Source organism: Xiphophorus maculatus, chromosome 14 (genome assembly GCF_002775205.1).
Source record: "Xiphophorus maculatus strain JP 163 A chromosome 14, X_maculatus-5.0-male, whole genome shotgun sequence".
Lineage (NCBI taxonomy): Eukaryota > Metazoa > Chordata > Actinopteri > Cyprinodontiformes > Poeciliidae > Xiphophorus > Xiphophorus maculatus.
Window position 1 is genome coordinate 25,976,338 of NC_036456.1, and position 24,804 is coordinate 26,001,141.

The window sequence follows — 24,804 nt, forward strand, 5'->3', positions numbered from 1 at the left end:
GACAGCAGGTCTATAGTGAGAAGGCAGAGGAGCTTTATTTTTTTCACATATTACTTGTTTATTGTACTGTCACAACAGTTTCAACAAATATGTAAAAATATATTTTTTTATTTTTATAAAAGTTACATACTGCAGCTTTAATGGAGGAATGTTATTGAAAAAGCTTCTTAAAAAGACGGAGGCCCAATTTCAAGGTGTTAAATTACAAAGTCGAATTTCTTTTAAGTAATATTTGACATATAATTTTTATAACTGAAGGTAACATAATTACTTGATTGTGCTGTAAAATGACACTAAGTGGATGGATAACACATATTAGCCCTTTAATAATATAATTTCTCATGTTTTTCATTTGTTCAGAGCAGTTTATTGTTGCTTCAGTAGTGAATAATCTCTAGGGAGGATCAAGGTGAGACCAGAATCCTTTCACACATATATTTTATTAAACTCTTTGTTATAAAACACAAAAATAACTGTATTAATCCTTCCCCTCAACACCGATCCAACACAGATTTGCCAGCATTGTTCTTCTTCCTTTTAATATGGGGCTTCGTGTCCAGCTCCTTTGCTTGCTCCAGCTTGGCGTCACTGCAGGATGGTGAAGAGTATGTCGAACAAATCCTGTCAAGTGCCGCTTTCAAAAAAGATTTTATGCAAAAAGGACAAAGAAAAACAAAGAAACAGAGTCACAATTCTGATTTTCACAAACCTCATCCTTCTGTTCCACTTCAACCAATTAAAATTCAAGCAATTATCTTTTTTATTGTGGGCAACTGCCCACATCAAAAACTGCCACTGTATGTCTGTTTTCAAAAAATGTATAAGAAAATGTTTTGTTGTCTAAAGCCCAGCATGACTTAAGATTCTCATTTTTCCAGGTTTTTATATTCAGGAAGCTATCAAGGAAGCCATTTTGTTTTAAACGTTAATTTAGAAATGTCTATTAATTTCTTATGAACCTTTTGCCATGAGGAGACTTGGCCTCATCCAGCCGAGTGACCGGTGTAATTTGTGCAAGAAAAATTTTGAGCTCGTTCACATAGATGTGCAGATGCATTATCAGCACAAGAAACCTGAAAAGGCTCAACTTTTGTTTCTGTCGCAGGAAACTTTCACGTTTTACTGTCGTTCGTCGCTTCCCATGTGACCCAAGTAACACTCTGCCAGTGAGAGGCTTTTAGGTCAAAAGAGGCAAACTACTTATATATAATCAGATTTACTTGAATAATTTTGGGGAAAAAATACTTTTAGGAGTATTTTTACTAAATTGTACTTTTTACTTATGATGTATTACTTACTTTTCTTGAGTAAAACTGCTGGATTTTTCTACCCACTGAAGGAAAAACAAACATGATTTAACCAAAAATTAACCAGCCACAGACACACACACCTGCAGATTTTGTTAAAATATCATGTTCTGTAATGAAAAAAATGAAAATAGATTTGGAAAAATGTTTCTTTTGTCTGATTTTGTTATTTCATAATTATGGTATTTATATTAATTAACTTTACGTTTTGATCCGTCTGATGTTGTAATTTTTAAATATGAAATTGATAATCTGATCAGTTACTCAGCACTTGAGTAGACTTTTTACCAAATACTTTAATACTCTTATTTGAATAATTTCATTGATGGGTACTTTTTACTTTTACTTGAGTAAAAATATATTGAAGTTGTGCTGCTTCAACATATTTTAATTTTTTAGCTACTCTACCCACCATTGAAGATAGGTAGAGTGATTAATCTGCATTACGTAATATTAACGAATTAAACTTTTCAGGCGTGTTAACGTTGACAACCTTACAAATAAAACATATTTTCTTTGCTCTGCTGGTAAAATACCTGATTTTTGTAGTAGATTCCTTCCCCATGATTTCTCACAACGAGGACCTGAACTCTCTTTGGACAATCGGCTCTTGTGATCTAGCTTCTGTTTCTCGTTGCTCCGTCTGGGTGATGAAGACATTTTCCCGTCTTTCCTCCCGGAGGACGACCGTCTGTCATGACTCCCTGAATGTGAGCGACAGGGAAGGGAGGACGGCTTTTTGAGACGTGGAGACCAAGAAGGAGATGGAGACCTAACAGAGAAGCAGAATGTGGCTCAGGCGGATTTATTGATAATAAATTGTTTCTGCTTTACTTTCTCCTGACAAACCTGCGGGTGTATCTACGGTTATAAGGTGATCTGGACCGAGAGCAGGACGGAGACCGAGACCAGGAGCGGGACTGGGAGCGGGACGGAGACCGAGACCAGGAGCGGGACCGAGAGCGGGACCGAGAGCGAGAGCGAGAGCTGCTCCTTCGACCCAATGAGCCGTAATACTGATGGAGGTTACTGTCGATGGAACTGAATGTCGATGGACTTTCAGCTTCAGCACTAAAATTATGATAATGATGATTTAAAACAAAACTGGAAATTCAAAGGATTCAAGGTTTACTTCTTGTTTAAAATAGAGTGATTTTACCTGAGGATTGGTAGAACATCCCCATCCCAATGTGGATATCTGTGGAACAAGGAGAAGAAAAAAAAATCAAAAGTTCTTCTCCTTTCCTAACAATGTTCGTTGGACCCATGAGTCACTAGATGAGACAGCTAAGATGCTTTAGCTTAGCATAAACAGCTTTTACCTATGTAAAAGGATTTGGGCCACTAAATCCTCCTGCTGTCTTTTTGTCCTGTTCGCGGTCTGGCACGTGATCAATTTTACGAGTTTTTGTGTGTGTGTGTGATTTTGGGAACTGACGGTCTGACGGAAACCCCAGACCGTCAATTCCCCCCCTCTGCTGCCAACCGTGACGTCTACCGCGCTCCTCTTTAAATTTGAAGATCCCATGTTAATCTGAAACATGTCTACTTTCATCAGACTTTCATCTGAGAATTCTGACTTTTCTCTGACAATTTTGGCTTTAATTTGAAAATTCTGACTGCAATCTCAGAATTCTGACTTTAATTTTAGAATTTCAACATTAATTTAATTTTAATTTGACAATTCTGAGTTTAATAAAAAAGATTCCAACAGTCTGAGATTTCTGACTTTTCTTTACAAATTCTGCCTAATATAAAAATTCTTACTTTTCTGTGATACTTTTGAATATAATTTGAGACTTTTGACTTTAATCCCAGAATTATTTACTTTAATCTTGCCAATTCAGAAAATATAAATAAGTGTGGTAATCTTATATATCCTAAAACAGAAACTTTTAATTATTAATGTCAAACAGTGAGAAAAACTATTTTTGTGCTTTTTTATATATTAAGTATCTGAGTTCAACCGTTGATTTGGTTTGAAACACCTGAAATGTATTCGTCATCTTGCATGAAGAAATGAAGCACAGTAAAACTACAGATATTTTTATTTATTAATTTTAAAAAAAGAGTTTAGGAGAGGACCTACTGTGTCCGGAGGATTGTGCAGCTCTCCAGGTGAAAGCTGGAGTTCTGGTGTGACAGCCAGTCCTGGGAGCCAGAACAACAGCATATTTACAAATATTCAACCTAAATCAAAATCAGTAATCTCTGACACTATTTAAACAGTGTGAGATTTTAATACTAGAGTGCTTTAGATATTAAAGTATTCACACTCCTTGTCGGTTTTCTATGTTTTGTCACATTCCAGCCACAAACCTCAAATTGAACGTGGCTTTATTTAATATACAAACACAAAGATGAGACAGCTAAGATGATCTTAGCACAGTATACTTGTATACTGTGGGTATGTATACTTTATAAATGTTTATCTATTTGTTCAACCTCTCTGTACACACAAACGAATGTCCTAGCACCATGTTTAATTCCCAACAGGAAGCCGTTGTTGTTTTGGCTAGTAGAGTTTTTAATCTTTTCCCTACACTGCCCCCTATGGGTGTGGCATGTTTAAAACAATGCCCAGTAGTGTAATTCAGGGGGTTCAAGTGGATGATTTATTTTTGGAACGTTTTTTGCCGTATCGCTATGGTGCTGGCCGCCATCTTGTCTTCTGTGTTGTTTCGTGTTGCTAGGATACAAACAGCCGTTGCCGTTCTCAGCTCTCGTTGCTTGTTCAATAAAAAACTCAGCAATACATGTATCAGACGAAGCTAACGTTCGCTCACCTCCATGTGGAAGCACTTCTTGTTACAGATGGAGCAGGTGTGTGGGAACCTTGTCGGCGTGACTGCTATATAGTCTTTAATCATGGCGAGTGTTGGCAGATGGTTGGAAATTAAGGTCTTAACAGGCGGTACTTTGATCGGAGACAGTTTTGCATATGAAACGGCACACGGTAAAGCTTTCCTAGTTTTACATGTTGCTTTAATGTTATGCTTCAGTTTAGCTTTCTTCTTCAAGACTTGCACTCTTTTTTCTTGACCTTTAACCTTTGAACTGCAGGGTTTTTTGGATTTGGACATCAGCTTCAGAGCAGATTGAGGAATAACTGTTTTAGAATTGAGCAGCTGGGTGTATTTCTGTGTTGGTTTGTCGCATTTTTCCAGTGGTGACTCTTTCCTACCAGTGGGACTTGGATCATCCTCAGTGGTCATTTCTATTGTGTCGCTAACAGTACCATAATTAGCAGAACGTCCGTAGTCAATCACTTTCACTGGCTTTAGAGGACCAGGATGCGTTTTATCCGGACCTCCAGGTTTGTCGTTTTTGGGTTCGGGAGGGTTTTCTGCAGCTCGTTTCTTCTTCTGCAGGAAAATCTCACGTAAAACCAGATGTAGATTTTCAGAAGTCAGCTGATCCTCGGGGTATGACTCTAGTTCTTTCAGGTCCTCTTTGTCCAGTCCAAACATGTTTAGGACTTCGGCAGCTGATTCTGGAGTATACCTGGCAGAAGTTTCTGGTTCTGGATCAGCTTCCCCCCCCACAGACGGGTCAGTTCTGGATCGATGTTCTCTTTTAACCCCAGAGGAGCTGACCATGCTGGACCTGCGGCGTTTTCCCGTCGGTCTTTGATTAGACCCTGGACTGCGGGAGCGAGATCGTGATCTCCGACTCTGGTGATCCCGCAGGTTGTTGGATTCCTTGTTGCGACCATCAGCTTTCACTTTTTGCTGTTTCAAACTCTTAGAATCTTTTTCTTTATTTCTTTCACCAATAAAAACAAAAAGGAAAGAGAAATGAGGATCAGATCAGTAAAAACTGCAGTCTGCTGTTGATTGCTTTTGTCTCGGATGCAGAAGTTTACCTGGGAAGTGGTTGGATCTTAGCGACCCACTCAGGATATCTGTGGAACCAAAAATACTAATTTAGCACAAGGAAGAAGAACCATAAAGAACACATTACAAAACAATTCAACTCCTAAATCTAAAAGTACAACTGTCTACAAAAAAAATTAACCAGTTGGATGTTTTACCATTTTTATTACTTTAAAAATTATAATCAATAAAATGTGGATTTTTTAACCAAAAATAGGGTTCATACTATTGATGAAACTTATAAATTAAGAGTTAAATGAATTAATCTAAAGTTGATTAAGCTTATAAATTGACTAACGATTAATTGATAAGCAGTCATTTTGTTAAAAACTCTAAGTTTCTCTTGTCTTTCATAACAAAGGGTTAAATTTTTCATAATATGCTGAAGATATTGTTGAAATTTATTTATGTTTCTTATAAATACATCTGAACTTGTTTCAAAACAAGAAACATAAAAATATTTTAACATTTTCTTGAATGAGCGCCGTATTCTCTTCGGTAACAATACACTATCAGTCATTTTGAATTGAACTGAAAACCTAGGGAGCTTATCGAGTGTTTATATTTCCAAACAAAACCGCATAAAGTGCATTTTGCTCCGTTTGGATAGTTTCTCTCTCCGCCATCTTTGTTTCTGTATCAACGGCTGACCGGAGGCGCCCTCTGCTGGATGGCGGCCAAACTACAACACTAAAAGAAGGTCGACTGGGGCTAGTTTTAATTTAATAAATCATTAATCGACAATTAATCGTTTGTAGATTTTTCTTACAGTTTATATTCAACAGCAGGGATAAGGTAAACTAAAATATAACAAAATTTAATATTTTGAATTATCATTAAATAATTGAGCCATTAGGGAAAATAAATATTCATTACATTGAAACAATCCAAACAAATTGTGTTAAGGTAAATGACTGATATATAATATTCAGCTTTTGCATCACAAAGCTGGAACAAACTTTCAGAAAACAGCAAAACAGCTGAAACACTGAGCTCCTTTAAATCTAGACTAAAACTACCTCGTTGCTGAATTGTGCCAATCAAATAAACTCGACTGATTGATACAAATAAAATTACAAAAAAAAATTCTGGCTTTTAGCAAATAAAAATAATGTTGGTAATCCTAGCTTTGCTAAAAATGTTGCTTCTCTTGTTTTAGAGAAGCAACATTTTTCTAAAACGAGAAGTTTATTCTTATGTAACTTCACACAGTAAGAAAAAATATGTTTGTATGTTTTTATTAGGTGTATGAAAATATCTGGTTTCAGTTGTAAAAAGGCTTTTAAACTAACATCAGATTGCACTATATTACCAAAATGTGTAGTTTGAATATCAAGCATTTTCAAGGAGTTTGTGCTTGAATTACAATTATGTGTTTTCAAGGTTTGGAAAGTTCTTGATTTGTGTATAATCTGAGAAAAGGTTATTGAAAAAGTATCAGTCAGGTGATGGATGTAAAATAAATTCTGACTGGAGTTCAGTTAAATCCATCACTTACTTCACATATTTTAATTAATTTTTGACAGCACCTTCAGTGCTTTTTTGTTAATTTTTTTTGGGTCAAAAACAGCTAATTTTGTTGCTCATGGTTGATTTGTGCAAGTAATAAAAAAGGTAAAAACATCCAAGGAGGTAAATAGTTTTTATAGGCACTGTATGGAAATCTCCAGGGGAAGGAGGAAGTTAGTTTCTTGCCACAACAAGATGTCTACCAATAAATTAACTAAGTATGAGTTCAGATAAAGTGTCTGAAGGAGAATTAAGTAAAAACTGACTTCAGCTGCAGGAGTATCCGGTTCCCAACGTGGTTCGTTTCGTTCAGGTGGAGGAACCAACGCTTGTAGAGAAAAAAACAACAAAATATTTAAAATTATTTTAATATAGCATTAAAAAAAACATTATTACTGGACAGTTTTGTCACCAATCTAAGGGAGTAAAATTGAGTGAAATTGGACCTCTAAAGTTAATCTATAATCCAAAATTAATCAGTTTATCTCATTATTTTCTCACTAATGAAAATAATTTCCAAATTAAATGAGAATAAAGTCATAATATTATCACAGTAAAGTTTAAATAATACGAGAATAAAGTCATATTTAAACTTTGAAGTACAATTTTATTCTTGTAATATTATGACTTTGTTCTTATAAAATTATGACTTTATTCTGGTAATATTATTTATTCTCGTACGATTTTTTACTTGTGTTGTTATAACTTCATTCTTAACATTATGACTATTATCCTTGTAATTTCATGACTTTATTTTAGTAATAGTTTATTCTTGTATGATTTTTTTCTTGTAATACGTTGTAATATAGTAGTCAAAGATAATGATTTTTATATCTATAGAAAATCAGGCTTTTTTACATTTTGTACAATAATCGCTACTTCTGATAACCCTTTGTGTTAGAATACATCAATCATAATAAATAGAAAAATAAATAAAATTACATTAATATAAAATGTATTAATTGAACTTAAATAATTCAAATCAATGAATTAATCCAATGCAGCACCAGAATGTAGTTTAAATTAAATTCGTACCCTCAATTTTTTACAGATTACGTTGCAGAGGGAACAGCGGTGGGGAAACAACCTCGGCGTGACGCCATTATAGTCTTCGATCATGGCAAGCGTTGGCTGCTCGCCCTCCGACATTTTCATTTGCTTCAACACCCACTCCCGGACTATCGAAGGCAGTTTGCTTAAAATCGACATCTGGGCTTTACAGTTTTCGCCGAGTGATGCTTTGACAGAAGAACCTTTCTCAGACTTTTTCGCTGGCTTGTTCTGTCGACGCTCGTCCAGCTTCAGTTCTGATTTCCGTTTCACGTTTTTCTGCTGCTTTGGCTTCTGCTTTTCAGTTGTTTTCTGTTTGTTGTCAGCGTTACTGTTAGAAATGACGTTATGTGTGGCAGATATTGGGTCCTTTTCCTTTAATCGCTCAGAAGGGTCACTATCTGTTGTAGCCAAAGATGTCTTCTCTGAGGCTAACACAGTTGTACTTTTTTTATCCAGTGGTAGCTCATCTACAATCCGACTATTGTTGTTCTTTGTAGCTAACGAAATCTTCTCTGGGACCAACGCCGATGTACTTTCTTTATCTGGTGGTAACTCATCTAATTTTCGACCATTGTTGTTCTTTTCTACATCTAAAGAACTAGAGTCCCTGACTTTGCTTGGCTTCAGGATACTTTTTAGTTTAGGTTGGGGTTCAGAAGACTTTCCTTTTATTTCTATCTTGCTAAAAATCGGATGCAAGATGCAGGACAGTTTTTCAGGATTGACCTGCTTTAAAATGTGAGGGTCGAGTTTTTTCAATCCGTCTTCGAGGCCGAAGCTCTGAAGAATCGCAGCGACTGGTTCTCCGGTATGTTTTAGATGACTGATCTCAGACGACAAAATAAATCTGCCTGGAACTGGGTTTTCATCGTCTCCTAACCCTGGAATGGACGGCGTGTTGTCTTTCTGTTCACCAGTCACAACCTCCAGTCTGCCATCAGAACCAGACGGAAACTCTGGTGGATTGTTGTTAGTATTTGGTTTGAAAATGTGGAGCCAGTCCAAGGAGAAATCACCAAAATCAGGACCTACGTGGGATGTTGATGGCCTTGCAGAGGAGGAAGGAAATTCATTTCTTTCACTAAAGTAAGCCGTCCAGTTCATACCACGATGTTCCACACGTTTGACACGGTCTACCAACTTATTATTATCCAATTCAGATGTGTTTTGAGCTGGCAGGTAGTTGTCAAGAGATGAAGAACCAGAAAAAGTCAACCTGGATGCAGCTCCAGGATTAGAAAATCCCTTGGGAAGTTTTTTCGCTGATGGTCCATTCTGGTTCTGGGTGGATTGAGACATGATGTAAGCAAACTCCAGATCTTCAAGTTTTTCCAAACGAGATCAATCCGGAGAAAAACACGCTCATTAGGCCTAAAATCAAAAGAAAAGAAAATATATATAAGAGTCAAAATGAGAGCAAAAAAGGCAGGCAAATTCTGGATGATAAATTGTCCCAGTAATTTTTGCGATGAATGATAATGTTGTTGTTTTGAGACCATTTTCAAGTAATATAATGGTAGTGGAATAATAATCCAAGAACATATCCTAAAAGATTAATAAACTTTAAATTCTAATAAATATTTAACACTGCACTGGAAGACATTTTAACTATCCAAAATAAATAAACAAAACAACAGAAACAACAAATAAAAAGAATTATGAAGTCTGAAAACAAATTTCTAAAAGAGGGAAAGGAGAAAAACAACAAACCATACGAACTGAAATTAGTGAGATCGTTTTAATTGATCATGGAATTAATTAATCTCCCACAAACTCTCACATGGTGCTTCATTTTCAGCCACCTTCCCTCCTTCCACTCAATTTTCCATTAGTACACTTGAATGAAACACAGAACGAACAGCTAGTTCCTCTAGGAATAAACGTTTGTGGGCACAACATGACATTTCTGCATTAAAACTCCCATTTTATTAGTTTTGTTATATTTTGATTTTCTGATTAACTGAATCTGTGCTTTCTAATCAGCTGTAAGCCGAAAATCATCTAAATTAACAGACATAAACACAGGAAATGTAGCACTCAATGTGCACTTTTTGAATTACTGAAATAACTTTTCTAATTATTTGAGGTACAGCTGCATATAACTCCTTCACTATATTAAAGAATAATAATATGGTGCAAGTTCGATGTAATTTGCCAGGTCTCCTTTGATAGACAACTTTTACTCAACTTAAACTTTACTCAATTGTTTGATAACTAGAGTCAGAATGCTTGTTTATAATGTGCATTTTTGACGAGATGTGTTGTGAATCATTGTATTACAAATAAAATACATTGAATTAGCGCTCAGAAATTAAAACGTAAAACCTAACTACCAGTTTAGCGGAAGAAACTCCGAACACGGGTTGATAACGGATTCATTTCTGACGATAAATGTGACACTTTATCGTTCAAAACACAACTTTGCTCAACTCCAATGCTGGGAAATATTCTGCAAAATCCTTTCCAGTCATTACGAAGGACAAAAAACCTCATGTAAGAAAAGAGGATTTATCATAAGTCAGAATCACCTATAATCCACAAAAAAGACGAAACATTTCAAAATTAAAGCATCGCTTCCTTCAGTGATGTTAGCAGGTTCAAGCTAAGAAGCTATCGTTGCTAACGTTCAGCCGTTAATGACGTCCCGGTAAAATCAACAGACGTTAGCAGGAAAATCTTGCATAAGCAGCATTGTTTTGTCGTTCATTTTGCAATCTAACGGGCTTTGCTGTGCTGGTAACACCGTTTACCTTAAACGGATGAGCCTGGAGAACGTCAGCGGTTCTTCTTCTGCTGCTGCTGCTTCTTCTTCTTTAGATTTTAACGGCAGCCTGCATCCATTATTGTTGCACTACTGCCATCTACTGGATCCTAATATCTATACCTCAAATTCTCATAATGATCCCAGTATTTTTTTAAAAACGAAAAATCTTCTTTTTCCCCTCAATATTATTTAACTGATCAACCTCATTCTCAAATTTAAATTCCCTGTTAAAACCTAATTCCATTTTTAATAATCTTCTTTGATTTACATATTTTCTACAACTAATAAAAACATGTCCCATTGTTTCTACAGCATCACACCAACTACATAAATCAGTGAGATGTTTCCCCATCTTAAAAAGAGTTCCATTTAAAAAACTGTGACCGGTTCTTATTCTATTTATAATTATCTCCTCCCTCCTGTATTTTGTATCCTATATAAATGCCTTTGTGGAATAAAACAATTATTCACAGTGTGTTTACTTTTATCTAATAGTTTATTAAATCATTTAAAGGTTCATGCAGTCTTATATTTTACTTATAAGAGTGAAGTTGTTTTTTCTGCTGAAACTGTATCTCTCTGCATGATTCGGGTAACAGGAAATCGGTTGACAGGAAGTGCTTAAGACAGCCAGAGGTGTTGCTTGTTCCATTTTGACAGCTCAGTATCTCATTTCTGCTCAGCAGCTCATTTCTGTATGTCTGGCACCTGGCGACTGATGAAGACAAATAGTATTCACACCCTGCAGTTTGAACTGTTGAACCCAAGAATATGACCAAGCAGTTATTGGAAACCAAACCGTTGCTGACCCTCTGCATAGGTTGAGTTGTCGTTGGAACAGCGTCATGATGACTGAAACCTCGCGCCCTTTTCTAAAGAGGTGTTGATCTTTTTAGATTCTAGGAATTGTTTTGCTCCACCTGTCATTTGTGAAAAAATGTGTATAAAATCTGCCACTCTGTACCTTGTAGTCAGAGCTTCTCTGACAGTTGTACTGTTTGCGTGCTCTCCGCTAGCTGGTCAATTAAAGCTGTTTTTTGTTCTCAACCTTTGACTCTTGAGTCTTAGATTTTTCCCCACTCGGCACCTTCCATTTATTTCATTATCCCACCTAATTTTCCATATCGTCTTACTTTCTCTCCAAACTATATTTTTTCCTTCAGATTTAGATAACTTTATTTGCATATCAATATCTTCTTTTTTAATATCCTCCTTAGCCAACCTATCTGCTCTTTCATTACCCAAAATACCCACATGAGAAGGCGTCCAAAATAATATTACATTTTTATTTTGTTCACAAATTCTATGAACAGCCATAATCTCATATAATATATTTGGATGATTATTTGTACTTCCTTTTCCAATACTCAACAATGCAGATAATGAATTACTACAAACTATTATTTTATTTATATTAGTATCCTCCACCCATTCTAAAGCTAATAATATAGCCCATAATTCTACTGCATATATACTGAGATAATTAGATGCTCTTTTTGAAATATTAATCTTTAATTCAGGAATCACTACTGCTATACTAGTTGCTTCATTTTTGGGATTTTTCGAACCATCAGTATAAGTTTGCAAATAATCATTATATTTATTCTGTGTTTGATTATAAAATTCTTGGCAGATGTCTGTTATATTTCTTTCCTTAATATTTGATAATGATCTGTCTATATTAATATATTTCCATGTCCAGTAGGTCTCAAAGGCCACATCACTGTTGGACTAAATTCTTTGTTATATACATTAAATGGTTTTGCTCTGTCATCCTCAACCCACCCAAAACTATTAATTTGTTCCTTTCCTCTTTCCCAACAATTTTCTAATACTTTCTTAACTGGATGATCTTCATTATGTCCTTTTAAACTTATGCAATAATTGACCATTATCTGTTGTCTTCTGATACATAATGGCATTTCTCCTGATTCTACTTGTAAAGCGCATGCTGGAGTTGGTTTAACTGCCCCTAAACAAATTCTCAATGCTCTAGATTGAATAACATCACATTTTTTAGAATCTAGTTTTAACGTCAGTTTTAACGTTCTACTTCTTCTCCCAGTTGGACTCCAAACTACTGCCGACTGCTGGCCGGGAGAAAAGCTGCGGTCAGAGACTTTGGAGTTGGAGGAGACTCATGCAGAATGAGCTTAAATCACAACAGTACCAAGACGGGATTCGAACCAAAGACCTTCTTGCTGCAAAGCAACCGTGCTTGATTTTGATATTGATTAAATATTTTTGACTATATAATGAAGCTAAGTTGGTTTCACATAGTTAAAATTGAACATATAAATGACCCTAAAGATGTAATTCTGTCCTTTTTTTATGGTGATTCTGTGTGTAATTATTAAGAAATAGGACTTTGTTTGATGCCTCATAACTCACCCTACGTCTCATTTCATGCCATTGGTTATTTTATCTAAATAGCAATGAATAGCAGGAATATTTTTGATACTTAAGTGCTTCTGTGAACAGGTAAGGACAGATATGTGCTGTATAAAACATGTTAATTACATTTTTTACACAAGATCATTCTTAGATAATGAGATTTTAGTCTTATTTTGTGCTCTTTTCAGAATTAGCAGTTTTAGAGCCTCTTTTCACTTTAAATCTAAATAAACTGCTGCTGGCCACGCCCCTCCAACTCAACCTTTATTAAACTCGCAATTGTACGGCCACGGCCGTACATCTTTTACCCTGAATCAGACTCAGAAGCAGAAGTAAAGACTCATGAACAACTATTAATAAAGTAGCAAGAGATTTCTGAATGGTAAGTCAATAACAAAACACCTGTCTTTTATAGCACCCGTTGAATACAGCGGTAAAACCAGTTAGCTAGCTTGCTGCTTGTCTGTGGGTGGCGCTCCGCTTGGGTTGCTAAGTGACGGACTGGGCTCGTCTGGGGTTGCTAGGTAACGGGCAGTGCTTGCCCAGCCACTGCTACTTGATAATTATAAAGTTTTTAAAACGACCTGTTCTCCAACCACCTAAAAATATTAAATTATTACCATAAAACAGTATTTTGTTTGTATTTATTGTTCTTGGCTTGCTTGTAGAAACAGGAGAGACCCAAATGGAAGTACAAAAAGTGAATTTTGCACAAGTGGTTCTCGCTAAACAACAACGTACAATGTGGGGTCAACATACTGAGTTTTATCCCCCACTCTAAAGTTAGCAAACTTCCCACCAGGACACACACACACACACACACACACACACACACACACACACACACACACACACACACACACACACACACACACACACACACACACACACACACTGTCTAAATACCTGCAGCCAAGTGGGTCGGATTATAAATAGAAGGGCAACAGAAATCTCCTCCTGACATATTCCAGCCTGCACTGACTAGCAAACATCATTTGTTCTTGTCTGAATGTATAACACTTTGGTTTTTAATATTATTCTTTGGCAGTTGGTGAAAATATGTGAAGTGAAGTCACTGTGAGAAGTTTTACAGTCTGTAAAGTCAAAAGTTTAGACTGTGAATTCCCCTAACTGGTTTTCTCTCTGACCGCTTTGCTTACTGATCCAAACCATGAGATTCGGATTATCTCCGTCATATGGCACAAAGGGTTGGGATTCTGGGTTTGATTCATGTAGTTGGACAATAAATTGTACATTTAATTTTATAGTCTATAATAATAATGTCTTTTTCTGCCTTATGATTTAAGTATTACTACAGTAAAAGGCCCCGATGTAAAGTACTTACTTCTGGAGTGTGTGTTTTTACCACAACTGTTTAGTTTAGAAGTAGGACATAAAAAAAACTTTATCCATGGATTGGATATACATACAGTTTAGTTTAAATAAATGAAATGAGTGCTGTTTACTTTGTACTATTTTAACACAAAAGAAGATCTAATCTACACTGAAAACTAGCCATGAAAATTGGTGAAAACTAGCCATGAAAATTGGTGAAAACTAGCCATGAAAATTGGTGAAAACTAGCCCCTTCTTTCTTTAATAACACCAATCAGTCTGTAGAGTAATTAAATAAGACTGTTAATACAAACAAAATCTATTCAACAGTTGTTAAAGAAGTACTCAAACATGTCGTGAATATGTCAACAATTTGATTGAAATAAACAAAAAGACAGTTTGTGTCTTGGTTTGTCACAATTAGCAATAAATCAATTAATCGTATAACAAACTAAAATGTGCTCAATAATTTCCATTTGCCTGATTTATCATGTTTAAATGTTAATTTTAATTTAAAGGTTACTGACTTTTGAATGTGCTTTTCTTGCGTTATTCTGACATTATCATTATATTACTTCAAAATGGTCTCTAAATAACAATATTATCATTTATCGCTACAACGTCTGGGATCATTTCTTGTCCAGTAAGTTTTGTTATTGTAACAGTTTTATATGTGACAGAAAAATACATAATATCACCCTTTTAAAGATTTAAAGTGGAAAATTGTGTTATTTTTCAAGGGTTCAAATATAAAATTTGCCCTTATTCACTTTTCCTTGAAGCCTCTTTTTATACACTCAGCCCAGCGTTAATCAAATCATTTATATACTCATAGCTGCTCTGCTTGTCCAGTAAATTTTGTCCAAATTGAATCTCCAATTAATTTTCTCTATGATGCTTTGATTGTTCCAGCAGAGGAGTGTGTAGATAAACAGTGGCATGTTGTTTGGAGGATGATGGTTGGAAAATAAAGGCCACTCTGTGAGTGTGTAGCCCTTTAAGCCAGTTGTGATTGAAGGGACGGTGTGTATCCGAGCATGAGTCAGCTTGTGGACGATTGCTCGGCTATGCAAGTGCTGGAGGTTGGAGGGGGCGAGACAGCTGCTCCACCAGTCGCTCTCCAAGCCCTTATTCATTCCTCCTCTGCTCATTTCCTTCTCTATCTTTAAATGGATCTTCCATGATTTCCTAGATGTGTCTTTGGGATATATGGACCACAGCGTGTGTGTTAGTGTTCATGGGATCTGAAGGACCTGTGCTTGTGTGTGTTTGAGCAATGCTGCGTGTGTTCATTCTGTGCGCGGAGCGTCTACAAACGCCGGACGACGACATCAGTGATGCCTACTGCAGTGTCACCTATGAAGGTATGGATGGCGACCATGTGTTTGAGTAAAAGTCTAGGGAAATTATGGGACAAAAAGCTGAATAGTTTTGCTTGCATATATCGGGGCCTTTTCCAGTTGAAGTTGTCATCAAACTCTAAAATAGCTGCAAGGTTATTAGGTAAACCTTTCTAATATTAGCGTTTTATAGGGTGCGGCTGACACAGAAAGATGTTAGGATGACGGGAAAGAGTGAGCAGCTAAGTTGGGAACGAAGTGACAGATAGGGAAGAAGAATGTCACTGTTTCCTCTGAAGCCTGGTTGTGTTTATAGTTAGCACCAGTCTTTCAGCAGAGTTTATCCTCTGGGAACCCCAACACCCCTCCCTCTCACAGTCATGCTCATGAGGCACTGAATGAAGCAGCTGGTCCAACAATTAGATTGAAACCAACAAAAAGTTACTAGACAGACTAAATTTCTTAAACTGACCACGTTTCAGGTGTTATACCTACTATCTAGGTAGAGCTGGACAGTAAATCAGTAATAGTATACTTTGCGGTAGACACTTGATCAATATCAATAGATAATACATCTGATAGAATAATCAATATATAGAATATTCACTGAGCTGATAGGCAGAAAAAAAGACTTTAGCTGTTCAACCTCTCCTGGCTAGCTAAGCTCGCTGGGCGGAATCAACTAACTCACTCGCTCTTTGGTTACCTAGCAACTCATTCATTCTTTGGTTACCTGTTGAATAACTTGCGCAGCAGCAGCAGTTTCAAGTCCCTCCACCTTGCCTCCTAACTACTTAAAAATAAAAAAAACAGTGGCATGTTAAATCTAACAGTCACTGACAAAGTACAGTGATTGTTAGATTTAACAATCACTGACAATTGATTGTGGTGTACTTTGTCAGTACAAAGTACACCACAATCCCTGACAATCAATTGTCAGTGATTGTTAGACTACTAAAAGTACTTTATACTTTGTCAGTACAAAGTACACCACAAACTGATTTTTCCAGGTGCTGAAAATACAGTTTTACCTACAGATTGGTTGCTTCGTTCATCTTAAGTAAACATTTAGTACGACTGAGTTCTCTGACCGTGCTTTAAACTTATGACACTGTTTGAGTACAAAGTTTTCCCTGTGTGATATACTGTATGCTAGAGCCTGCAGGACACAAAGACCAACTTGTGACTATCCAGGCAAGAATCTGGGCCTGAATAAACCATTATGAACACTTGTTGAACTATTTGCCACTCAGTTGTCAGTAATCCATTTTTAGACAACGTGTGTTGTTCTACTCTTTATTTTCATATTTGACACCAAATACCAGCCAAATGTTGGCCAAGAAATTTAACTTAAACCTCAGTGTTATAATGTAATGTCACATGCTGAACATAGTTCCAAATACATCACTGAAGACCCTCGCTAACACTGTGTGTAACTATTCACATCGATGAAAATATTTATACACATATGCACAAATATATACAATAAATATATACAGATAAGATAATGTCTAAATCATCCACTACTAATATTAGCATATTAGCACTGACATCGCTATCGCTAATATTTCTCTTCACTAGAACCAGATTAGCATCTTTGCTAAGCTAAGTAAGGCTACAAATACATAACTGAAAACTTAGCAATTTGTAATACTTTTTAGTGATTAACACTATCGCTAGCACAGATTGTTTTTGTCCTTTTTTAAGCTTCTTAAAGCATTTTATTTCGTAAATAAAGTTTTATTTATGCTAGGCTAAAAAGGCTAATATAATGTATGGACATTGTATTAGTCAAGTAAAAATATGAAAATATTAACAGAAATTAAAACCTTGTAGTGATAACTGACATTATTGCTTGCATAGAAATGTTTCATCTCTATAATTTTATTTAATAAAGTAAATTATTAATTATCAAATAGGAGTGTGACGAAGACTACCTTATTAACTCCGACTCCATTCATAAATCCTGTGGTTGCCTCTGTAATTGTTAATGTTTTAATTTGTTTTATGTACACATGTTTTTGCCTCATTATGTCATCATCAATATATTAATATTAGTATTATGCATAATTTCTTAATCATATACTATAATATGTATGTAGGCTTGCTTTATAGTAATTATAATTAATTTGAAATTAATTGCATCACCTCTAAGAATTGTTTTTATTTGACGAAATTTAGTTTTGTATTTCTAAAAAAATGTATTAAAAAGTATTTTGATTATAGCTTCTCTACTAAGTATTCAAAAGTATTTATCAACTGTATTAAAGCCGTAGAAATTACTTTGTTGTGAATTTTAGTTTCGCTTTCTCTCCAAAGTAATGGAACATTGTGTACACAGTTTGCCACCAGTAGGCGGCGCTATTTTACTGTGTGTGCTTGTATTTACCGTGGTATGGACCTTTAAAAATCACCTAAAACTGGTGATTTTAAAATAAAAGGAAATAAATTTTCAAATAAAGGTTAGTCAAACAATTTGCCTGAAAAGGTAAATGATGTTTAATACAGTTAACAAAAGAAAAACATTCTGTTTATGTAACTACATTTTTAAACCAGTAACTATCTATTAAATCAATTTTGTATTTTTTGATTATATGCTTTCATTTTCAGACAACGTGTCTGTTGAAATCTTAAATAAACCTGCAGATTTTCCTCAAATGCCGTAACATATTTTAGAGGTTAATAAAGGTTGTAATGCAGTTTTGAAAACAAGATTTTAGCCGTTTTGTTTTACTGAAAAGATCAGATTAAAATCAGACCTAAACATTTACCAAAAGAACAACTACACACAGAGACAAAATGAGTGAAGGGAGTAGAAACCGATTTTTTTCTGGCAAATATTTGGCTGAAAAGGAAACAATCAGGAGATAAGAGAGGAAAAGAGAACAGGAAATGTTGAGATTTCCTTTGAATGTGAGGTGTGTGTTCCTGACAGGCTTGCAGTTTTTCTCCACCAGAGATTCAGAGAGAGAAAGAAACCAGAAAACACTGAAACAGACAGAGTGAGAGGACAATCCGTGGATAATCAGCTTCATATTTTACCCTTAAACAACTTCATCTGGTGGAGATTTTTTTTCCAGAAGAAGCTGAGATCTTTGTTTCCCATCCAAGGCTGATTATTGTGGATGCCTCGTTATGTAAGCCATTGCTTCTTCCGCCCTGGATCTTTTCGACCTTCTGAACTCGGTCACTTCTCTTTCATTCAGATCTGAAACTGTCAGATCCAAGGGACTTTTTTCAGCCCTTCATCCCAGTTGGATTCTTCTTTAGCCATGTTGCGCTGCGTTCTTCAGCGGGCTAACAACCTCAGGCGATCTGACCCTCTGGCCAGTGTCACGTTTAGAGGTAAGGGGCAGCTCTGGGGCTTTGGCGAAATGTGTCAAAACATCCAAAACCTCCTTTTTTATAGAAGGAATTCATTAATATACAGAATAATATTTTAAAAAATGAACACAGACAAGCAAATCTCAGGACTAATCCCAAATGTTAAGAATTTAAATAGTAGATTCCTCTAGAAAAATCACAAATTGTCATTTTTTGAGGGGTGTGTGTGTGTGTGTGTAATGATAATATAATTAATAAAGTAAAAAAATATATATATACACTTTAAGAAGTATGCTAACTTGCTTACTTCTTGAATGTCTTGAACTATAATTACTATAATATTAAATGTGTTATTGTTGTTTCTCCTACACACTCCGGTTTGGCTCAACCAAGATGCTAATTTGCTTTATTAAATAAAATTATAGAGAGGAAGCATTTCTATGCTAGCAATAGGATTCATTACCACTAAAAGTTTTTATTTATGTTATGTTACTATAACCTTTTCTGTTTATTTGAGTAACACGTTGTCAAGACATTAGTCTTCTTTAGCCTAGCGTAGATACAAATTTATTTACCTGATAAAATGGTTTAAAAAGCAAATCTGTGTTAGTTACAGTGCTAAGCTCCAAATAGTAGCACTGATTGCTAAGTTTTTCACTTATACATTTGTCAAGGTTTAATATTTGTCACCACTGTCTAAGATAAGGTAACATATTAGCCTTGCTTAGCTTAGCGAAGATGCTAATCTGATTCTAGTGAGGAGAAATATAAGCATTAGCAAAATCAGTGCTAAAATGCTAATGGCCTTCAATATTTTTTATTTGCAATCTTTCTTACACCAACTTAATTGTTTCTACATTTTAAGATTTGAGCTAGCATTTTAGCTTTCCGTCTTTTGTCTCATTGTACAAATGTACAAATGTATGACTGAATGGGTAACAAAGGTAAACAGCTGTTCTACCTGCCCTCCATCATCTTGTTTGTCCAACTTTTTTTGTACTTTCCATAAGTCGGTGTTTGCCTCCTTAATGAGGCGAACTCTGCGCTTAACTTCCTGCCTTTGTCCAAACACAATTTCCTGGTCCCATCAGACATTTACCTCCCTGCTGCAGCCCTAACTTATATCTAATCTCACTGCTAAAACAAAGTGATAAATGGACACGACATTCAAAACAAAACACAACACTTCAGCCACAAAGATTAATTTCTACTTCAGTGACTGACCTAAAACTCTTTAGCATTATTGATGTGGCATGTTTCCTTTTCCTGAAGTGAAGTCTGACTGGATGATAAGCTTTAGAAAGCTTGAACTTAAAGCTTCTTAACACATTTAGACACAATGTAGCTACAATTGAATAGAGACTGTATATAAATATTAATTTTAGGTCTTTCCCAAAGATTTTCAATTGGATTTAGGTCTGTACTTTGACTAGGCCATTGTAATCCAATGATATTCTTTGATTTATACCACCTAATTGCAATGTTTCCATCCACTTTTCATGTGAATTAGTTTCCATTTTCCCTTCAGCTCCTTGTCTGGCTGAGTACCCAACTTTCCTCTGAGGTTTTCACAGAACAGCTAAATTTATACTAACATGATGTCACACTTTACACTTTAACACTTTTGTTTCGCCGGCTCCTGCTCCTTAAATAACACATGCAGCAATGCTGGCTGACAGACAGACAAACACCTGGGGCCGTGCAGATCTAAACTTCTCGGGTTCACTCCACAGTTCTGCACCACTTTGTGTTGGTCTATCACACTAATAGTGTTTTCACACCTGATAGCCCGGTGACTCGGTTTGATTTTGGACCAAAATTGATACATTTGTTACGTTATCAGCTACTGTGGTTTTCTTCCACACTGCACTGTGTCAAACAAACCAAATCCTTTGAAATCCTGTTCCCCTCCTCACCTGCGGGGGCGCTACACAATGAACCACTGAAGGAAAAAACACAAAAACCTCTGAAGAAGACACTGAGCACAACTTCCTTCAAAAATGTAAACAAAAATGGAGCGACGCCAGAATTTAGTGATTGTTTGATTTCTCATTGGTGTTTGGCAAAAAAAGACAAACTGTTTCTCCTGCTAGCGCTGGGCTTGCGTGTTTATTTAAGGGTGCATTCACACCAGGCCTGTTTAATCTGGTTTAATCCAACTCCTCTTCACTTGGGGAGGTGTGAAGGCATAATCAGACTCTGATGTGGACCAAAAATTTTACTCTGGTCCGCCTATAAACCTAGGTCCTGGTTTGGTTAAAGTGAACTCTGGTGAAGTTGGAATGCATGTGTGTATGCCAAGTGGCGCGGAGTCCCCTCCAAAAGCAGGAAGAAGTCTACAGCGCAGGGCATTCTGGGTAAATAATACAACCAACACAAATGCAGGAATCTCACACTAATAGAGAAATGGCTTGTTGTCTTTTCCAAAGACAAAAGAGAAATCCTACAACCTCTAAAATCTGACGCTACTCCATTTTTGTTTAAATTTTATGTAGAAGGAAGCTTCCAGTGTCTTCTTCAGATGTTTTTGTGTTGTTTCTTCAGTGGTTTTTGGTGCAGCACCAGAAGAACTGGTTTTTCAAAGGATTTAGTTAATTTGTGGAAGAGAACCACACCAGCTGAAAATATAACTGATGTTGCAAAATGGTCCCCAATCAAACGAGTCTACAGGACTATCAGGTGGGCAAACAACCTCGGCCCTTTTAAAATAATGGGAAACAATGTACAAAAGTTCAAAGGGCAATCCCAAACAGTTTATTACAATTTTACACTGACATGTTCTTTGTGATGAACGTCACAACCCCAGATATTTTAAAGGTCTGTATTTTAAACCATTCAAGGACTAGCAGTGAACATTTCCTTCACTCTGGAAAACAGACACCATGTCCATTTATAGAAATTATAATGGAGCAGCAAGGAAATAGTGGGAGGAGAAGCATGCAGAGTCATCGTATGGAGGTAATAAATCCCATTTGGGATATAAACATAGGAAGGAGCAGATAGCAGTGCTGCTGTCAGTACTGGAATCTGAAGGTTTTCCCTCCTGTAGAAGATTATTTACATGAAGAGAAGGCTTTGGTTTATGGAAACTGTATTTATTTATTTATAGGTTTATTTATTTATAAGTTATCAAGTCACTCTGACCACCGATGCTGGAATTTAGTAATGCTTTAATGACATTGTATGGATTGCTTTTCCTCACTCCTGCATCTGTTTGTCTACAGGTGCAAAAGTAAATGAATTTGACAGCAAGTGCTTGTGTTTGTGTGCAGAGTGAAGGACTTCCAGAGAAACAATAAGTTTTCTCATCCATCCAAACCAGGAATAAAAACTTGAAACACTGCTGATTATAATCTGTTGTCTTGTATCTGTTGACTGTATAATTTAATTTCCATTGATCATACATCTGCACAAATTGGAATTATGAAAGCAAATTTGCTCCATGGAAAGTTGCCAATTTTGAAAAAACTCAAGATTTTTGAGTTTTTGCATTTCCCTTACAAATGTACGCAAAACTTTGTCAATATTCGGCTAATCTTGAAAAATAAAAAAACACACATTTTCACAGTGTTTCTATTAAATAAGAATTAAAATCACAGGTGAATAAGTTTGTTCACATAAGTCATTGTTGTCATCCTCTTACTACTTCCTGTTGTCTTCTTTGCCGTTTCCGACAGTAGTAACATCCGGTCATTGATCACATGACTTGTGTGATGCAAAAAAAGTGTTGACTTGGTTTTGCAAAATGCACAAAATTTAATACAGCTGAAAAAACACACCTGCGTTTGCATTGACCAAAGTGGAGTTACGAAAATAAAATTTGGGGTAGAAACTTTTGCAACACAGGAGTCATGTGATCAACAACCAAACGCTTCTGCTGGCGGAAAGAAGAAAACAGCAGTGGTAGGGGGGAAAGTTTGTTCTTTTATTGCGTCAATAAACTTATTTATATGTGATTTTCATTGCGTTTCTTGTCAAAGGTAAACACAGCAATTGCGAAGTTGTGTTTTTACGGCAGCAGTGGAATATCGACAAAGAATTGCGTCACATTTGAAACCTAGCTAGTCTAGCGCAAAAATGTAACAAAAAACTGAGTTTTTGTTGTTTTTTATTGGCCTGCTTCCATTAAGATAATTTAATTCCAATTTGCACAATTCGATGGAAAAATGAAAACTACTGCGGCTCATACCATATTGGTGTTTATGCACAATGGTGCTGTAAGACAAGAGCTAGCTACTCGCCGGCTCCTGCTCCTTAAATAACACGCAGTAATGCTGACTGACAGACAGACAAACACACGGGGCTGTGCAGATCTAAACTTGGGTTTCACCGGGTTCACTCTGCTCCCTGTTCTATTTTCAGATCATGACAGAAAATGTGCCAAGCTGAACCAGCCGGGAAGTTAATGCTGCTGCGTTACTTCCTCTCAGATTCAAACTCAGATACCAGCCCGAGGGACATTTTAGGGCTTCACACACAGAAAGCAACGCAACCTCTCGACCTGTGTGTGGAAGGGCGGAGATGTTTTTTAAGATATCCTCTAAGAACGGAGGTCCACTTACGTAGGAGCTTCTCAATGTGTGTGTGTGTGTGTTTGCACTTTGTTGACCATGTGTGGGTTGTGTGTTGGGTGATAGAAGTGGGAAAAACAGGAAAGAAAACAAGATTTTGAGGGTGTGCATTACAAGAGGTGGGGAATGGTGTGTTTTTGTTTTTAACTTTTGGAATCAATGGAGATCAGGAGTGTCCAAAGTGCGGTCCGGGGGCCCATCCGTGGCCCTCTGAACGATTTTGTGTGGCCCCTCTCTACAGTTCCAGAGTGAGGCAAAAGTGACCTGTAAGCACAGGTGATTGATGCAGATGGATAATTTTGTTTTCAATTGATTTAGATTAATAATTTTTGCAGACAAATAAAATCTTAAATTTACAAAAAATAGTTAAAACATTCATTTACGTCTAAAGTGATTTTTGCATTTGCAGTGATTTTGTAGTTTTATAAGACTACAAATATATCAACTCTTTCTCAGAAAGTAATCAGACCCTCAACCCCCCCAAAATATTTACTTTTTATGACCCTTTGCTAAAAAAGTTAATAATTATTTTATTATCTGAGCAGATAAGATAATGAAAGTCACATAAATTTTTGCATTTAATTTAAAAAAATCATAAAAGAACCTGCATGTGCTTTTAACTTGACTGTTTTGGCCATTAGGACAAAAGGTTTGAACACCACTCACTCAAGAAAAAATGCTCAAAGATTGATCAAAAGTCTCGTTGTTTTTAATCAGTAATATCGTAATCCTGAATTTATGTCCAGTTTTACAAAAAAATGTGTACTACTCATGGTTTTTCAGTCAATTGGGGGTTAAATTCCGCAGAGATTATAATTTTAAACTTTGCATTAGTGTAAATTTAGGTTTGATGCTAATTACATTCATTAGGTATTTAAGGAATGAAACAATCATAATGTGTTATTTCATCTATGCAATTAGGACTGAGTCAAATTACACACGTTTTACACAAAAATTATTAATTTCTTGGACATAAAAACATTTTATTGAAAAAGGAAATTTATTTTTTAATTCCACTTCTCTGATTTTTCTTTGTTGAACTGAAACGCAGTTCATGATAGATTAAAGTCCTTGAACTTTGGGACAGTTTCTCCGATTGTGTCCAGTTGCATCATGAACGACACAATGAGCATTGTTTTTATTTCCTTCTGTCTGGTTGAATCAAACTCTGCGTCTGGATTTGTTCCTCTTATCCACTGAAACTGAACAAAAATAATGGTAAAGGTCTTCATCAATAACCGGTGATGGTTCACATCCCTGTGTGTGTGTTTATAGTTTGTCCTGGGATGACCTCTATATAAATACTATGAACTGAATTTAGATCTTTAGGGC

General features: G+C 36.0%; 2 protein-coding genes across 11 annotated transcripts in view; one reads left to right on the forward strand and one right to left on the reverse strand.

Moving 5' to 3' along the window:
• Positions 1 to 217: 217 nt before the first annotated feature.
• Positions 218 to 10,559, reverse strand: LOC111610776 (zinc finger protein 638-like). 2 transcript variants are annotated; one of them, XM_023345680.1, is made up of 11 exons: positions 10,495 to 10,559; positions 7,727 to 9,115; positions 6,958 to 7,019; positions 5,173 to 5,211; positions 4,094 to 5,072; positions 3,397 to 3,458; positions 2,467 to 2,505; positions 2,157 to 2,378; positions 1,844 to 2,079; positions 1,299 to 1,333; positions 218 to 634 (listed from the first exon to the last, which is right to left on the reverse strand). In XM_023345680.1, exons 2-11 carry the CDS (start codon positions 9,041 to 9,043, stop codon positions 479 to 481), a joined length of 3,147 nt encoding a protein of 1,048 aa, XP_023201448.1. In that variant the 5' UTR covers positions 9,044 to 9,115; positions 10,495 to 10,559; the 3' UTR covers positions 218 to 478. The 2 variants fall into 2 exon arrangements, with proteins under 2 accessions (XP_023201448.1, XP_023201449.1); XM_023345681.1 differs by lacking the exon at positions 1,299 to 1,333 and having other exon boundaries at positions 219 to 634.
• A 4,757-nt stretch (positions 10,560 to 15,316) lies between these two features.
• The window catches only part of dysf (dysferlin), a 90,381-nt gene continuing 80,893 nt past the window's right edge, over positions 15,317 to 24,804 (forward strand). For 8 of the 9 annotated variants that reach the window (XM_023345640.1, XM_023345644.1, XM_023345645.1 and 5 more), the window contains exon 1: positions 15,317 to 15,601. In XM_023345640.1, coding sequence (XP_023201408.1) covers positions 15,514 to 15,601 — 88 coding nt within the window. In that variant the 5' untranslated portion in view covers positions 15,317 to 15,513. Of the gene's footprint in view, positions 15,602 to 18,539; positions 18,923 to 24,804 lie in introns of those variants that run through there. The other variant, XM_023345647.1, reaches the window with a different exon arrangement.

Excerpts from the sequence above, each read along its gene's own strand:
- LOC111610776 (XM_023345680.1), bottom strand. The coding sequence starts at position 9,043 with ATGTCTCAATCCACCCAGAACCAGAATGGACCATCAGCGAAAAAACTT. Across the intron at positions 5,212-6,957 it reads CGGATACTCCTGCAGCTGAA|ATATCCTGAGTGGGTCGCTA; the intron begins GTCAGTTTTTAC and ends TTGGTTCCACAG. Across the intron at positions 2,506-3,396 it reads TGCACAATCCTCCGGACACA|ATATCCACATTGGGATGGGG; the intron begins GTAGGTCCTCTC and ends CTTGTTCCACAG.